At 47.6% G+C, this 18,072-nt stretch overlaps 1 protein-coding gene across 3 annotated transcripts; it reads right to left on the bottom strand.

Annotated features, from left to right (window-relative positions):
* Window positions 1-615: 615 nt before the first annotated feature.
* Window positions 616-11,509, bottom strand: PRRT1B (proline rich transmembrane protein 1B). 3 transcript variants are annotated; one of them, XM_044992676.1, is made up of 5 exons: window positions 11,169-11,509; window positions 7,683-7,838; window positions 4,810-5,240; window positions 4,005-4,145; window positions 616-3,003 (listed from the first exon to the last, which is right to left on the bottom strand). In XM_044992676.1, exons 3-5 carry the CDS (start codon window positions 5,230-5,232, stop codon window positions 2,857-2,859), a joined length of 711 nt encoding a protein of 236 aa, XP_044848611.1. In that variant the 5' UTR covers window positions 5,233-5,240; window positions 7,683-7,838; window positions 11,169-11,509; the 3' UTR covers window positions 616-2,856. The 3 variants fall into 3 exon arrangements, with proteins under 3 accessions (XP_044848611.1, XP_044848610.1, XP_044848612.1); XM_044992675.1 differs by lacking the exon at window positions 7,683-7,838 and having other exon boundaries at window positions 11,169-11,507; XM_044992677.1 differs by lacking the exons at window positions 7,683-7,838; window positions 11,169-11,509 and adding an exon at window positions 5,928-5,987.
* Window positions 11,510-18,072: the final 6,563 nt, after the last annotated feature.

Genomic DNA, 18,072 nt, shown 5'->3' with positions numbered 1-18,072 from the left:
GGGGGTCCCAGATGACGTTCTCACTCTACTGGCTTCAGCTAAATCCTGAACAGCACCTGGCATGAGACTTGGGTTCCTGCTGCCACCCCTCCCTCATGTCCTTTTCCTTCCCCACTTTATTTCTTCTCTTTCCTGTCTCTCTCTGCCTCTATCTAGCAAGTGTCTGGCTTAGCTGGCCAAGACAGCTCTGCCCTTTGCAAAACTGCCATGAGCCCACAATCAGAAACAACAGCTAAAAGAAATGCCGCAAACAGTCTGAACAAATTGGCCCATTTTTGAGTGAGGCTAAGACGACCAGCAGCCTGCTCACAAGTGGAAGTCTGCGTCAGAGACAGAAGCTGCATGTTCTATCTCTGCTGTTCTTTTCTGTCCCCTTTTATGCATTTGTTGTGTGTTGTGTCAAAGGAAAGAGTTGACTGGACTTTAACAACCAGCGCTCCAGCCCATCTCAACTATTTTTCTTTTCCCCAAAAAAGACAGTTACTGTCTTTAATACCCTCTAATAGACTGTCAGACGGGTGTCCCTATGAAAACTCTTCACCAGCTAAAAGGAAAGGGTTTAAGGCATACTGACAGCCTTACTTAATTCTTCACATTTCAAATGCTTTAAATGGGTTTTTTTCCTTCTTGTTCTGTCTCTTTAATGAAAGGTTACAAATATTTTTAGTTGTGGTTGTTGCCATGGGGTTAAGCAGGGCAAGGTCTCTGTATTCAAACCCCCAAACCATGTTTAACTGTTTAATGTCGTACAGTGTCAGGGTCATGTTAACACCGTTGACTCTCTGGACCCACTTATTCCATCAGAATTCACACCCTGTCACGCTGTACAAGTGCAAATGTGGCAGCAGAAATCCTGAGACTACAGCGTTTGGGATGGGGCTCTGTGAAGGGGGCTTGTCATGCTGCCGGAAAGGAGGAAGGTTCTGTAGACGTTTGCAGAAGGGCTAAAGTCGGTAAAGTCCAATGAGTGGCTGATGCTGTTTCTTTTCATCATGCTCAGTCATGGTCACCAAACCAGACAGTCCAACATGTATCCCTCTGGTTCATTCCAGTCTCTTGACATCTCAGATCACTGGGAGGCACGTGTGGGGACAGACCTCACTGCCAGTCCATCTGCCTCTGCAAGCACACGCCGTGTGCAGACGCTTCAGTAAACAGCCAGGCGACCCTAGGGGAGGGAGCGAACTCGGCCCCTGCGTTAGGGAGCTGAGCATGTGGTCATTGGTGTAACCTTTAGAATAACAAACAGGCATTTCCCCTTAAGGCTGGCAGGGCAGCAGGCGGCATAGGTGAGTCGGAGTTTAGGCCCTGGCTTACTAGGCCAGCTGTTTATCCTGAGCCTGCACTTGGGCCTACCCACACCCTTGGAGCCATCCGTCCTCCTACAAGTCAAATGCAAAGATTTTATTTAAACAATGTTTCATGTGAACACAGCGAGGGGATTGACAGCTCTGGGGACCGGCAGCATGTCCCCAGTACTGGGAGGGCCCCCATCCATGTGTTCCCGCCTCAGCCTAAAGGGCCCCCTTTTCGGGCTGAAGAGCATAGGAAATGCTAGGCTGGATCAGACCCGAGGTCCATCTAGTCAAGATCTTGTCTCTGACAGTGGCCAGAACCAGTTGCTTCAGGAGAAGACACAGGAAATGCCATAGTGAACGATTATGAAATGACCTGCCCATAAGAGAGTGGTTGATTTTAAAATGGGTCAGCGGAGGTCTGTTATGTGGGTATAGTTACATATGGAAACTTGAGATTTTGACAAACCTATCTTTTTTTTTTTATTGAAATCTAGAAACAGCAATGGGGGACATATGGGTTTCTAAAAAAAAAAATGTGTTTTCATATTGAGCTTTCTTGGGCCACAATCCCCAGAACGGGTTAAATTGCTCCTATGAAATCCTGCAATAACACGGCCTTTGCGTTCCTTGCTGGCCGTTTCAAACAGAGATTCTGGATGTTAAACACTTTTGATATTCAGGCCATCAGGAAGGTGTGTTTCCTCTTATTCAAGTCCCATGAATTGGAGTGATATCTCCAGATTTTGTGCGCCTAAAACACAATCACAAAATGTGTTGCCATCGGGGAACATATGACAGCTCCTGGGTGGTTTTCTCCACTGATTGACGTGATTCCGCCTTTTCTAGATAGATCATTGTTCAGCACAAGCCACAAAGGAATTCCAGCTAAACTGGGATATCCTAGCAGAGGGGAGAGGGTTCATGTGCTGGCAGCTTCCTTGCCTTCAGCCAGCCAACACTGCAAGTTTTCTTCCCACCAAGATGCTGTGCTGGGAATGGAGGCCACAAGCTATGAACGAGGCGGTGGAGGTTGATAAATCACGGGAGATGCCCTGGGACACGCAATGTTTTGTGGAGCTGATGTTCAGCTTTTGGATTGCCCCAAGTTATTGAAGCAACGCGGCGGTCAGCCCGGTGGAACTTGCTCACTTGTCCTGCAGTCCCCTGGGGCTGGATGAGGCAGGTGGGTTGCTTCCGTGCTGGCTTTGGGGCAGCACCTGAGTTGTTGCAGTGGTGCTGCTGATTTGGCTGGGCCTGGCACAATACCCCACAATCACTGCACTTGAGGAAGAGAATGAAATACAATCCCAGAGGCTGGACAAGCATAAACCTGTGCTGCATAGTATCTGCTGGCAGAAAACACGGCAGCTCAGACACCCTCTGATTTCCATGCCATGTTGCTGTATCACGGCACTTCTCTTAGCCCACGACGAGGTGCTTGCCCTGCTGCCCCAGATGCTGCTGACGACAGTGGTGAGCTGTTAATGTGATGCAGCCTGTTGTCTGTGGGGTTAACGTGATGCAGCCTGTGGGGTTAACGTGATGCAGCCTATCTCTGTCATAGATAAAGGACCACCACTACATAGATGACCCAGCTGATGCAAACGAACACTCCAAAGAGCAGGCTGAAGAAAACCAGGGATCGGGCTTTTTTGGATGCTAGCTTGGCTTGGATCAGGTCTCCTCTGTTCAGGGCTGCTCGTGTCTAGGGTTGGGGGAGAGAATGTGGACAATGAGAAGAGAGATGCAAGTTCCTTGCACTTCAAAGACAGTTCTGAGGCCTCCCAAACAGAGGGCCCTGTTTCCCTGTAAAGAGCTTTAAGCATATCTGATTAAAACCAAAGGCACTAACTGTGACTAATGAAGAGGGATGAAATTTGAGACCATCTAAGGCTCTGACTATGGATCCATGCAGAAAACCAGCGAGCACGGTCAGCACCCTTCCCAAAAGCCTTTTTGTTGATAAGAAAGAGCATTAGTCATCTATCCAGAAAGTGCAGCAATATGCACCAGGCTGTCTTTCAACCACCGGCTTATTCACCCTGTCAGACACACAGGAGTACATTGTCTGGCAATAGTGACCCATGTACAGATGTGTATGAACTAAGCAGCCATAGGATGACCAGGGCATTATTTTATTTCCAGAGCTCTGGGCTAAGTCCAACGCTTTACTTCACAGACCGCAATCAGCATTGGGAATTCTCTGCCCCATAATGTACTTGCAGAACCCATGTTACTGGGATTCAAGGAGGAAATAGACAGTTAGTTGGGACTCCCGGTATAAATGGGAATTGGAAGTTTAACCATGGAGCTGGATGGTCACATGCACCATGCTGAACTGATCAAGAGATCTGGAGAGGAAGGGAATTCTTCCTGCCTGCCCACATCCCAAGCATGTGTTGACAGGGGCCTCGTTGACCCATCCTTTAGGGCGTTAAGCAGAGCTTTCTTAGGATCTTATGAGCATATCCTTACAGCTGAGAATGTCCCTTGTATAAAGTGGGAACATGGGGAAGAATCCCACTGAAATGAACATGTAACTGGTGCCTAGCAACTGGAGTGCTTCTATCAGTGCTGCCAATTGTTCAGTGTAACTAACCACATCCCTAATAGGTGAATAAACTATATTAAGCACAGTGACCCCTCATCCCTCCTCCAACCAAATTGAAAGCGCCCAGGCCACAGGAAGGAAAGGGCACGTCCTACCTCATGGGAGTAGACAAGGGCGATCACCCCTGTCAATAAGCAGCAGAAAACCGTCACCAGCACCGACTCCACCATATAATCTTTGGGCGGGCGCCTCCTGTCTGCCGCTCCTGGAAGCCTGCTGGCAGGAAGCCCATTGTACTGCAAAACAGAGCAAAGGGTACTGGTAATTTTTGGACACCTGCAACATGGAGAGAGGGATCCCAGGACAAAGGGCCACTGCCTTAGGTATCCCTTTGCTGTGGAATTGCTGGAGTTTCAGATAGGAGAGGACCCATGTAGGTGAACCCACCCCTTCTGAGGGATTGCTCCTTATGCTATTTATTTCTCTGTCTACCAGTGCATTGTCCACTCTGGATTTCCAGGTCTCACGCCTTGGGGCTTCCACCATTTCCTTTGGGAGGCAATGCTGCACCATCCTTTTCTAGGACTGGTGGGAACTCTCTCTGTAGTGTACAGACCTGCCTGTTTATGTACCGTTGCCATCTGCTGGCTTCCCCTTCTGACCCAGCTGCTGGAGGCTGAGCTGAGACTAGCCTACAAGTTGCTGAGTCCATGTAGTCGCTTTGTACTGCATGTGCTCAAGGCTGGCCCCGGTATCTACCTTGGGCAGTATGTGGAGTCTCTGCCTTTCCTTCCCCCAGAGTTGGTGAAAGATTGGCCCCAGGCAGGAAGCTCATGCATGGGTTGCGGCAGCCTAGGTAACTAATCTGTAGTGTCACTGCATGCTGGTAATGGGGGGACTGCAGGGTAGGGACGAACATTACACTCAACAGTAATGAGATGTGCTACCGTGATTACATACAATAGTGTATGGGAAGGAGCCAGGAGGTAAATTCTGCTGGGAAGGTCCTGGCTGGTACATGATGGGCACTTGTCCTGAGATGGCCTGGAAAGGTGGGTACATCAAGTGAGCGGTCTTAGGGTCTGGAGGAGAATAGGGTGGAGGATCCCCAACAAAGCTTGTGTTGGTGACTCCCGAAGTGCACTTGGGTTCTTGCCCATCATGTGCAGGGAGGTTGGGCTCAAACACGGTGCTTGTGAGCCCAGAAGAAGGTGTACTTCCAGTACAGCCATGCTGCTCCAGGCCTGTAATCCCTCCTCTGCTGTGGTCTGGAGTGGCACCCCAGGCTGGCCCCATCGCTCCTTCCATGCTGGCATTGCCTCCCTCTGGGGGCTCGCAGCTCCTCAGTCCCTCGGTCGAGGTGCAGGAGAGGTCACCTTCCATCTCTGGCCCTTTGAAGAAATTGCAGCAAAGGTTAAAGTGAGTGACAGGCACTTGCTGATATTGTTGCTTTGAGGAAGTGAAGATTCCTCATTCCAAAGTGCTCAGACAAACTGGAAATGCCTCTGCAAACTAATGTGACTCACACGAAGAAGAACGGCTCTACATGAAGCTGGGCAGCCAAAACAGCTCATCCTCACATCCACACTGTGGGCCTCCTGGATCCCTTCCGCAGACAGGCTCAGCCAAATAAGAGCCACCCTTGAACTGACCCAAGACTGTTTGCAGCAGGACAAAGGGCAGCCAGCTCTTTTCCCCATTAGCTTGTTTTTCTCCTGTGCCACAAGCAGCTATGCTGAGATATTGTGTGGGCGCTGGGAGACCAGAAGCAGCAAGCCCCAGAAATCTCATGACACATTGTTCTCTGGAGGTTTCCAGCTCAATCCTATTGGCCCAGGAGAGGGGCTTATTCAAATCTCAGAACCTCTAGAGACCTGGCTGGGCACAGTGACTTCTGCTTTTATCCAACACTCATGAATCAGACAAAAGAATTAGAATTGCAGTCAACATGGTGTTTGTGTACCTGTCTCACAGGCCAAGTGAATAGCTAAGACAGAGGTGGCTGTTACAACGCTGTAAATCTCTATGTACACCTCTACCCCGATATAACGCTGTCCTCGGGAGCCAAAAAATCTTACCGTGTTATAGGTGAAACCGCGTTATATTGAACTTTCTTTATCCGCCGGAGCACGCAGCCCTGCCTCCCTGGAGCGCTGCTTTACCGTGTTCAATCCAAATACATGTTATTTCAGATCACGTTATATCGGGGTAGAGGTGTACTTTAGTCCAGATCTGATTGACAAGAACAGAAGAATTTCAATGTAATTGCACCTCATTTGCTCCTTGAACTGCGCATGGGCCTGTTGTTTCCAAGGGCTCTGCTGATGTAGAGTTTATTGCCTTTTCCTCTGCCCTGTTTTTTGTTGTTGAAGGCTTGCTAACGGCTGCCTGGCTCTGCATGCTGGGGGATATTTGCTTTTTAATAGGAGAGGGGGGAAGAAGGGAGTCTTTTTGGAAACTGTTATCATAGCATGTTGATATGTGAAATTAAAGTGCTGTTGAAAACATGATCGGGTTATTTACATGCGTCTCAGCACAGAAACTTGCATGACTTCATGTATATGATCTACATGGGGACAACATGTTATGGTGGTTTCTAATATACGGGGGGGGGGGAATCCAGTTAACATATTGTACCAAAAAATCTAGTGTGTCCATACCATCCTGGACAACTCTGTCAGCTGCTGTTGTGCACCAAATCTCAGCTCATGGTGATTTTTCAAGCCAGCAGAAGCACAGTGGTGCTCTGTAGCTATGCAACTGTCACAGCCACTTTCTCTGTGTAGTGTGCACCTTTTAGATTTTGAAGGACTCTGCATACGTACAAAGACAGCTGTCCTTTGATTCTGAGGGGCTGCAGCTTGTTGCACAGGAGATTCACACACTGTGCTCTCTCCTGCAGTGTTTGCCTTTGTACCTGTTGTTTTTCTTTAAATGGACGTAAATTATTGTGCTTAGCATATACATTAATTGCTAACGCTTACCACATATAAGTGCTTTTATAAATGGAATGCACTGCACAGTTAAATAATTCCCATCATGCCCCTATGCTGTGGGTAGATAAGTATTCTTTATCTTCATTTTATAGGTGGGGAAGCTGCTACAGCAAGGTGAGGTAGCTTGTGCAAGGCCACATGGTGAGTCAGTCACATATCCGGTAAGATCACTACAATTTGGGGCTTGCTGATTAGAATCTGTAAATCTCCTTTCCCCCATTCTAGCAGAAGGGTGTCTGCAGTAATAATGCTCCTCCCCATAAACAAATGCCTGAAAAAGGAAGTGACCTGACAGAGCAAGAACCTTCTCACTGGCTGCTCTGGAGTGCAATGGCACTTTGGTCCAAGGTACAATGCGTTGGGCTATTGAAATGTTGCTGTGGGCCCAGCTGCAGCTGGTGGTTTCTGAGAGCATAGCTGGGCATTTGACACTTTAAAACGAGGCTGTGTTGTTGAAGGGAATCTGGGACTCCTGGATTCTATTCCCTGCTCTGTGACTGACTTTGCTGCGACTCTGTAGGTTTCTAGTCTTCATGGGCTTTGGTGTCAAGACAAGAATTAAGTTTGAGTATCGCTGTGGGCGGGCTGAGTCTCAGGGGAGTGGGGTTGTATGCCATTGGTCTTCCAGGGGTGTGGGGAAGGGATCTAGAGGAGGAAGAAAATTTGCTGGCCAGTATGTCACTGCTGCTGCTAAGGGGAGGTCTATGCTAAGGGCATGTCTGGCATTGTGTTCTCAAAGAGAGAAGACATGAACTCATCCTGTGTGACACTGGGCAAGTTGCACCCTCTCTGTGCCTTGGTTTCTCCATCCTTAAAATGGGGAGAATGATCTCTTACTCGGCTGGGGGTCCAGGGAGGTGACGGGTTGGTGACACACTTTGAGATCTCTGGAAGAAGAGTGCTATACGTGTATAAAGTGCCATCACTGTCTGAACAATCCCCTGCAGGAAATTCTCCATCAGCTGGAAGCCCCTAGAGTCCCATCTTGGATGCCTGGGATTCCAGACAACATAATGAGAATTAAACCAAACCAAAGCAGACACATACCCCAAGGCTGCTGCCTGCCTCCCTCCCTCCCTTGTGGCTGCCAGCACAATACAGCATCCTCATGACAGGTTGTAATGCAGGGCGTCAATCTCAGCTATGGCAGAAGAGCCCGGCTTCCACCCTCAACAGGCCACCGCTCCACTGGAGCATGTCTAACTGGGGTTCTCTCACCTGAAGCTGGGACCTGCCAAAGGGAGTGAGAGGCCCAGCACCTCCCCACTGTGAAATCCTAGTTGGGCCTTGGCTCAGGTTCCAGACTTTAGAGTTGGTTGCTGGTTTGTGCTGAGAGTGGGAGTCTGCTCCGGCTGCACTTCAGCAGGAGGGACCTGGGCAGAACCACCCACCCTAATTGCTTTGGGTCAAGACAGAAATGACCCTTCCTGCCCCAGGGGCCTGCGAGTGCAGTGAAATGTCTTGAAAATGGCCCTGACCCTGTAAGAAATTCTGCATTGAATATTAAACCCCTAGAGGGCCTAGAACCACCCTCCATAGCACGCAGAATTTTTTTTAGGCCTTGCCCAATTTCTGTGGCCTGGTCAAGCAGGATAAACGCTCGTCCCAGCTGACTGGACCTCCCCACGCACGCTCCGTCGGGGTATTTCCTGCTCGGTATCTGCCATAACATAAACCACAGCCTTCCTGCGGTTCAGCCACTGTAAACACCACGTGCTGGGCCGATAAGGGGAAATAAATAAAAGCTGAGGTAGGCTAACATCTGGCCTGACGGGGGAGGTTTGTCAGAACAGAGCAGGCCCCGTGGAGTAGCTGTTACTAGGCCAAAGCGTAGGCACTCACCAGATTTGGTGTCAGTACCAGAGGCCAACAAACACCCATGGCTCCTCCTGAAGGGAGAAGTATCCCAAGGCTGGGTGTGCTCTGCGGAGTGACAGGTCAGCCGCCTGAGCACAGCAGAGTAGGGAGCACCCCTGGATGGCTGCTAGGCCTGTCCAGCTGTAGCTTCTATCTTCAGTTCCTTTGCTAAGAGAACCTACTCCAGGGCTTTTGACTCTCCCCTCTGGAGGAGAAGAGCAACTGCAAAGAAATCCAAGTAACATCCAGCCCTTCGTTAGTGCTGATATTGCTAGGTTTGGGTGTGAATATTCCCCCCTCCTCCTCCAGACCTCTGCGACCCAAGGTAGCAATGACTCTCCTTCCTACATGGGGATACCGAAACAAGGAGGCTGCATGAACTGCCCAAGGTCAGTGCTTGAGTCAGTGTCAAAGTTAGGACTAGCCCTCAGGAGGCAGACTATTAATTGAAAACAAACGATGGCAAAATGAGAGACAGGGATATGCACATGCCTGCCAGCCTCCCCACCCCCCGCTAGAGCGCTTCTCTGGAACTAGAACTGTGGGGGAAATGGATTTTTTGGTTCACTGATAGTTTTGAAAAATCAGAGGAAAAAAATCATTTTGGGTCAACCCAAAAGTGAAATTTTCCAGTTCAGCAAATTGAAAAGTAAATAAATAAATTTAGCTCAGTTGGAGTCAAGCTAAATGTTTTTGTTTCAATTTTGAGCTCTCCCTCCCCTTTTTAAATTAAAGAAATAAAGGTAATTTTAAAAAGAAGGTGTTTCCAATCAAAAAGTCAAAATGTTTTGTTTCAAAACTGACAAAAAATGTTTTGACTTTTGCAGATTTTTTTATCAGCTAAAATAATTTGCCAACATCAACATGAATTTGTGAAATGTGTCAATTTACCTGAATCTCCCCCCACCTCCCAGAGGAAAAAAAATATATTTGCTCAATCTGTATGTGTCCTCTGGTCTTTGAGTGAGCTCCTCGGGACCCTCCCTTAATGAGACCAAGCAGTAGAGCACCCCCACACCCAGCTGTGCCAGGGAAGGAATCAGTCACTTATGCTGACTTCTCCATTCAGGTCCTCTGTGGGAAGCGTGATGCTCTGGCAGCAAGACCATGTGCATCCCTCATGGCAAGTGGGCTGGTCCAAGCCGCAGAACAGCTGTATATAGGGCAATCCTCGGATGCGCAGCATCCTTATCCTGAGCACACCTTACAGCAGTCTGGCTACTGCAAAGGTTGCACCTGTGTACATGGCTGCACTGTGATCCTGGCATTGGGACGTCACTGGGTCTGCTCCTCGGCAGCTGGCCTTAATATGGATGTTCAGCATCACACAGGATGGATTCAATGAAATCCTGTGAAATTCGGGGGTTCCCAGGAGAGCAGCTGGAACCCAGCTGTCTCAGCTGAGTTTTGCTCTGAGGTTGTGACATTTGTTCAAACCCAGAACTCAAAGCAAAACTCGGGGGGGGGGGGGGGACTCCATATGCTCCAAGCCAGCTAGACCTCTGCCTGATTCCACTCAGCTTACCGGCTGCCTCATGGATACACCTGCTCACACGTGTGCCCATGCCCATGACCCACCAGGTGGCTGAAGAGCCACCTACAAACTGCCTATGCTCGAAGCTGCAGCGCCTTGAGGCTCCATATAGGCATGAGGCAGAAAGAACCTGTTTGAGTTGCTCTCCTATCTAGCATCAATTCTTGGGGCAGACTTTCCTCTTGGAAACTAGGCATTGGGTTTTGGCTGCAATTCCTGAAGGAGGGGATTGCCTGCATGCTGTTTGTGACCACCTTTGTCCAAGGACTGGTGTATGTAGTGTAAATACCCTGATTCCATGCCACTGGTTTCTCCTGTTAGGAAACTGACTGGCAGTGCCCTGAAATCTGCTGCAGCTCGACAGTGTGAGATTTCACTCCCCCTCTTTGGTGACTGGGAGCTCCCAGCCACATGGAAACGCTCCCAAACACGCACAGACCAACTTCCTCCTTCCCCCAAAAACACTGTGCATCTGTGAATCAGAAAAGAGCTCTGGCAGCTGGCACCAGTCTCTAATGTGCTAATCTCCAGAGGGGGTTTCTCTTTACATGAATTAATAACGGTAATAGGTAACATGCTCTGAGCTTCGTCTGGAAATGTGGAATTCCTGAGTTTTAATCCTGGCTCTGATGCTGACTTGCTGTATGACCTTGAGTCAGTCACCAAACTCCTCCTGTGCCTCAGTTTCCCCATCTGTGGTAGGGAGATTATGGTATTTTCTTGGCTCACAGAGGGGATTGTATAACTCTTGGTAGACCCTAGTTGGCTACAAACTGCACAGACTACAGGGGTCTCCCGCCTCCAGACACCACCAAATGCAGTTGAACGAGACCTTATAGAGCTGAGCACTCGCCTTAGAGCCAACCCAGTGTACGAAGAGCAATGTCCAGGCATCGTTTACTTTGTCCAAAAGAAAGGAAGGTTCACAGTACCTGAATCAATGGTCGTGCCTCTCTCTTCTTAGTCGGTTTCACTCCAGACCATGCTGGTGAGGGACCCAAAGCAGAATGAAGATTCCCTTTCAGTGGGATCAGCTGTTCTTAGGAAACTATTGAGCTATCCACGCTCCTGATCTAGAGAGAGTGTCTCCTCTTCCTGCATTTCCCTGGGGAGTGACTGTCCCGTGAGCTAAGCTGTGCCTCCTTCCCTGCTTAGATTGAGTTTCCTGGGGCTGAGCTGAGCTTTATTAATAATTGACGAGCTTGTTTGCAGATGACTGTGTACACAAGGGCAGCGGCAACTCCGTGCCATGGTGTTCCCAGCCAGGCCAGGCTGTACCAGTATCTCCCTGCTCCTGAGGGCGGGGTGGAGGGGGGGGATGAAGGCCAGATGCAGTGAGACCGGCCTTCCCTATCTACCCTGGCAGAGTGAGCATAAGCCTGTCAGAGCCTGCTCCAGATAAGGGGATACAATAGAGGAGGAGGGACACCCCCCAAACAGGCCACGAAGCCCTTTGAACTGTAAATACCTGTTGGAGCCAAATCATACTAAATAACTGATTGAGAGCCAGGGCTGGTGTTTCCTTGGCTTTTAGACCTGGAACGGGTGGTGTCGCTGCCTTGAGGAGGGGAAGGGGGGCTTCTGCCTGAGAGCACTTCAAAGGAGGGACTATCTTTTAAAAAACCCAATCTCCCCCATATGGACAAAAGAATCACCTTAAATCAGCCCCTTGCATTAGTGTGAAATGTGTCTGGGAAAAGGGGCTTTTTACACAATGCAGGTTGGTATGTTCCCTGTTCAGTCAGGGAGCAGGCCACTCTCTTCGTCTTTACTAAGCAGCGAATTGGTGGTGAGAACGTTTAGTGTTGCTGTGAGCTGTTAAACTGCCACTGTGTTCCACCCCAGAGGTGGCGGTGTTTCCATGGTGTGTGAAGTGAGCCCTTTTATATACAGTTTATAAAATGCTCTTAGAACTGTCTGGGTGAAAGCCATTGGAGCAGTAGAGCCTGTTGTCATTAATTTTGTGTTTCCCATTAGCTGTTTAATGAAAAACAATAAATTGGAGAAATAAGTGATGATTAAAAAAAATCAGCTGTAAGAGAATATTAGCAAATGAATAGATTCAGCAAGAGAAGGGTTAAAATAGAGCCAAAGGAAAAAGACAGATCTAATATCTTGTGTTGTAGCCTCTCCTTGTTCGCAGGGGAGGGGACTATTGTCTGTCGTGGGCTCGATCCTGCAAACCCTTGTGCATGTGACATCAGTAACTTTACTGACTCGTCAATCCCAGTGACTCCAATGGGACTACTCACCGAAGTAAAGTTACTCACGTGTGCGTTTGCAGGACTGTAATCTCTTTGGGACAGGAGCCTGTCCTTTACATTTGTAAAGTACTCACCTGGCGTGGAGCCTTGTATAACATCACGATACAGATCCCCACAACTAGTAAATATTTGGGGCGTGCACTGGGGAGAATCTGTTAGTTTCCAAGTGGCAGCTGTCAATGAACAAACATGAGATGAACTTGTCTTCTCTCTTCACTGAGCACAGTAGAGTATTTGGGGATCACGTGGCCTCTAGGAGCCACCATCTTTAATTTCCAGGCAGCCCTCGCTGAACTGCAGCCACCTCTGGGGTGAAACACAGCTGCTATTTTTTTTTTAACAGAGCACAGCAATGCTATCTGGATGGCAGTTGTGGCCGAGCTGGCATGCGTGGACACTGATTTGGGGACCGTGTAGAGTTGGAGGAGCTCCTCTTCCAATCCCAGACAAGCAGAGATGCTTGAAACTTTTCAAATGAAGTTCATTTTGTCACAAATGGCTTTTTTGTTGCAAAAATATTTTTTTTGTGAAAAGTTGCCTGTTGTTTTTTTTCCCCACAAAAAAAATCTCACCTTCCCCGCAGCATTTCATCCATTAGAACATTTTACCAGAACCTGGCGTTCTCTAAAGATTCGGTGACGTCTTCAGTAAAAGGGCTGCAGAGAGCAAAACTTGGGAAATTGTAAAGGGGGAAGGAGACCCAAACTGGATCTGTTTCAAGCCCTTTGAAGTTAAAACAACTTTGTAACTTCTCGTGAAAATGTCTTGTCCAGCTCTAAACAGCAGCGGTCATTATATTGCTCCCTCGGGGGGACAGGAGGCTCGAGTCCTGGTCTCCACACAGCTTTTGTGCTGGTATAACTGTGTGATTTGTTATGGATATAGTTATATTGGTGCAGGCTCTGGTGTGAAAAGCAGTACAACTTGGGCGAGTAGCTGAGTTCTCAGGAATCTAAGGCTGTGTTTACACTAGGAGCACTGTTGTATTACACCAGCAAAGCTCTTCTAGCTGGACACAGCTATGCCGGCACTTTGCACTAGTATAGTAACGTGAGTGAGCAGTTTTGTCAGTGTAACTATGTCTACACTCCAGATTTCTGTCACCTCTGCTATGTCGGTCAGGAATCGCACCTCCTCATGCCGCTGGCCAACACAGCTGTGCCAGCAGAAGTCTGTCCTTTCCCTCCCGCAGTCTGCTTTGTTGGGCAGTTATTTCTGCTGCTATACCTGGGCTGTGGCACAATTGCAGTGCTGGCTTCAGTCTGTATCCCTCTCTCCTGGAATCATTAACTCCAAATGATGGTGGTTCATTAGCAACGGTCTCTCTGGAACTAGGACAGGCCAGGAGGGTAGCCCAGGTACCAGTGTCAGGTGCATCAGGCCTGGTCTAAAAACAAATTCCTTTCCATGTTCCTGATGCCTCTTACCCTCCTGTACTTGCTGCTGGCTCTGTCTTTGGTGCAGCAGGGGCACCAATCAGCCTTAAATCCCTACTCCTTGCCCCGTTTGCCTTTCAAACACTTCCCCTTGCTAAGCTTGTCTGTGCTGCCACCCTGCTAACTCCTGGGTCAAGATGAAGATTTGTTTACAGAGAGACCTAGGACTGGATTTTCAAGAGGTGCTGAAGTAGAGGCAGGACCAGCATATCAGGAAGTGCTGAAGATCAGGAACAAGGCAAGAGGATGTGGGGGTGAGAGACAGGACTGGGATGGCCAAAGATGATGTAGCCACTGGCAGCTCCACAACTTCCATGGAAAGTTGAATGTATGTTAATTTTTCCAGTAGCAGTCTCAGTGCAGCTGATTCACTTGCTCTGATGATTATTTCCTAATATGCTCTTTAGGAATTGAGTTCTGTGGATTATTAATTTTCACTTTAAAGTCAGGGCTGAGTCAGAGTCACTGGTACTTCCCCGTAAGGGTCAGGTGTGTCTGGAACAGGCCAGCAGCCACTCTGTGGTTTGGCTTTGAGTTTGAATTGTGTTTTGCACTCATATCTGGGTTCTCTTTAAAATGTTCTCCGAGGGTTGTCGTACTGTGGCTGTTTTCTACAGACACCCTTGTCTTGCTGACAGCTAATCTGGATGATCGTGGGCTGTTGGCAGCCGCTAGATGGTAGTGTGCTGTGACACAGGGGCATATCCAGGGACAGAGCCACCATGTTACATGACCACGTCCCTTACTGTGTAATGTGAGTGGGTCAAGCTGAAGGTGATGTGCAGTGCAATATTAAACCTCCTTCTCTTTCCTCTGAAAAATAGAGACCTCCTGTAATCCTGATGCAGAGCCGCAGGAGTTAGAGGCATTGCTTGGTTAAAATACCTTAGCATGATAAAAAGGCCTTTATTAGACTAGAATATATACATGAAAGAGGATTTCCATGGCAGTTTCTATAAACACTTCTGGCTGTTTCTTTATTTCTGTGGCTGCAAAGGGTGCCGTTGTCTGATTCAAAGGGGGTGTGGCCTTTTTTCCTGAGATTTCATCAGACTGCAAAGAATTAATGAGGACCCAGGAAATGCAGCCCCCCTTTGTGATGGCCAAACAATCAAAGAGCTCCACAGTTATCAGTTAAATGGTCTGTGTTAATTTAAGAGCATTTAAAACAATTTCCCATCTAAGCAAAATCTTCAGCAGAATTTACCTTATGTCGGATTTGAAAATCTCTGATTTCCTATTAATCCCAATGGTGACTGCGTTTCCCATATCACCCTGTTACTGGATTGTTAACATTTTTCTCTGGGTGTAAATAGTTTAATGATTACATCCAACACATTTTTAAGTTTGACTGATTTCTCTTTGTAGTGCTTAGAGTATGTGCCCTGCCTCCAGTTTCTGTGAGAAGGGTTTTAGAGAGTAAGATAGACCTGGATTCCAACTTTCCTACTGGATTTATGGTTGACCATTAACACTAGTCCCACCGAGGGGCAGAACTGGGTTATTACCCTGCAATTTCTTTTGCATTTCTCATGGTTCCTAATCCACTTCTTGCCTTGTCCACCCCAATTTGTTCATATAATTGGTGGGTTTTGCTACGCTGTCCCTTGGTTGCACTTCTCATATATAAACGTGGCCCATACTTGAACCGGGCCTTTCTGGGTCTCTGTGACGCATTTGTTCCATTATGTCGTTAATAAAATCTTTGGGTTTTGAGTCTGTCTTTAGAGACAGGTTCCTGTGAAATTGCCTGGATGATGTTCTGAGGGGAATGGGGCACTGACCCAGCTGCCTTCCAAGATATTCCCTTCCAGTTTTTTTGCTTTGAGACAAATCCGTACCACTTCAGGGAAATGGCCAGCATGGAAAGTAATATTTGCCTAGCCTAAAAAAGCCCTTTGGAGTTTTCAGGACTTTGATTTTACATGGCAAACAGACGATTCTTTTTCCTTATCCTTACAGTGAACGCCAAGTTTCCGCCTTTCTCTCTCACACGTGATCTTGTCTAAAAATTCCTCCCACGACTGCTCTGTTCCTGTTTGCCATCTATTTTCTAGTTCTCTGATAGTGTTTATCTTCTGATACTGGTTTCCCTACAATCTGTTGTCTGTTTCTACTATGTAGAGAACACTCGTGCATTGTAGATAGCCTGGTAATAGTGTAGATTGATAGTCAGATTTCAGAGGGGACCATTAGGACCATCTAGTATGACCTCCTGCATAACACGGGCCAGAGAATTTTGCCAGTTGATGCTTGCATCAAGACTGTAATTTCTGGTTGAGCTGCAGCATCGTGATGTAAAGACTTCAAGTAACAAAGAATCCACCACAACCCATGGTTGTTCCAGAGCTTAATGACCCTCACTGTTAAAAACTTGTACCTTATTTCTAGTCTGAGTTTTTCTTGCTTCTAGCCATTGAATCTTGCTATGCCTTTGTCTGCTAAATTACTGAGGTCTCTACTATCAGCTTACTCAAGAGTTTAACAATCCTCATATATCTACGTGAGTTGGGGGAGGGGAGAGACCCTCTGACAGATGTCTGGCCAGTGAGTTTTGAAGGGTCTTGGCCTTGTTTCTGGTAGGCAGGTATAAAAAAAATAGCAATACTTACCATTGGCATGTTGACCCCTTTGTTGGGAGCCTCAGCAGAGAGGACAGCGACTGAAAGCACTGTGGAGAGTGATTTTCCCTCTAAATTCCACCCATGCTACACCTGCTCTAGGGGAAAGAGGCTTTTACTCTCCAGTAGTGTCAAGCTGGCATCTTTTAGCAGCTCTGTTCTCACGCAGGGCCTGGTCCAAAGCCCACTGAAATCAACGGGAGCCTTTCAGTTGACTTCAGTGGGCTTTGGGTAAGGGAGAAAACTGAACAGCAAGCTCCCAAAACATGTCCCTTTCCCAGTCTTCGGGAGCTAAAAGCCAGAGCAGCTGCTGCTAAGAACTATTAAAAGCAGCAGTGAGCTGGCAAACTGGGGGGGTGCATAAAACAGGAGGAGAGAGGCTGGAAATCTTTACAAAGAAAATTACCGCAGTTAAGAAATTAGAAAGCCTGCTTCCCCTGCTACAGGCTGCCCTGAACCTGCCCCTGAGGTGTGTCTTCTAGAGCCCCGCTCTGCCACCACTTACTCAGGGAATTTGTTTTTTAAAAAACAAAAGAAAAGAAAATATGAATTAACATTAATTCTCACTAGTTTCACTTTTTGGAGACAAACAGGAGACTGGAAACTCTGTTTGGCCTTTGCTAAGTGCTTCTGAAAGGTGCAGCCAGACTGACTGGAAAAGGAATCTGCCAGCTTCTTTCAGAAGTGAAATCCTCAACATAAAGGAGAGGCCGTGCAGACTTTTTTAGGCTGAAAGTAAAACTGAACTGCTGCCAGGGAAATTGCTGTAGGCTTCTGACTTTTGTAACCTCCTTCCCCCTAAAGCAGGAAGAAAATAAGGGCTCTTGTCTACATCTGGAGAATTGCTGAAAATGTACAGCCCTCTTTATATTAATGTAATTCACAACAGCGTCACTGCATTGATGCTCCCCCTTTGTCTGTATCCATCTGTTCTCTCTTGTCTTAGATGGTAAGCTCCCCGGGGCAGGGACCCAGCACCTAGCACAGTGCGGTCCTGGTCCATAATGGGGGTTTCTAGGCACTATAGTAAATATAGACCTGCTGAATTTGTATAAAGTGGGGCGTACACCAGTTATTTACTGGAAAATTAGTGGAGTTAAACCCTGCTTTGCATCAGTGCAGCCTGTGTCTCTTCATCCGAACTTTGTATCCGTGTACTACCTGGATTACCCATCTGATAGAGCCCCTTAACGTACATCACTGTATTTTATTGCTGCCAAATTTTCTACTGTTGACCAGCCCACGGAAGGGAAAGTCAGCCAAAGAAAGAGGGTCAGGAAAAAATTCTACATTAGCATTTTTTTGTCAAAGTCAAAGTATCATGCATTTTTTGGATGACAGATCCAAGGTGGCTGCCTTTTTTACACCACATTGAATTTGTTCTGCAATCTTTCATCCAAAGTGCAAAGCATTACGTGTGCTGAATAGCATTTTGGATGAAATATGCAATACACCTCTACCCCGATATAACACGAATTCGGATAAAACGCGGTAAAGCAGCGCTGCAGGGCTGCA

The sequence above is a fragment of the Mauremys mutica genome, chromosome 18 (genome assembly GCF_020497125.1).
Source record: "Mauremys mutica isolate MM-2020 ecotype Southern chromosome 18, ASM2049712v1, whole genome shotgun sequence".
Taxonomy (NCBI): domain Eukaryota; kingdom Metazoa; phylum Chordata; order Testudines; family Geoemydidae; genus Mauremys; species Mauremys mutica.
Note: the sequence above shows the minus strand (reverse complement) of the source record. Positions and strands in the feature narration are given on the sequence as shown.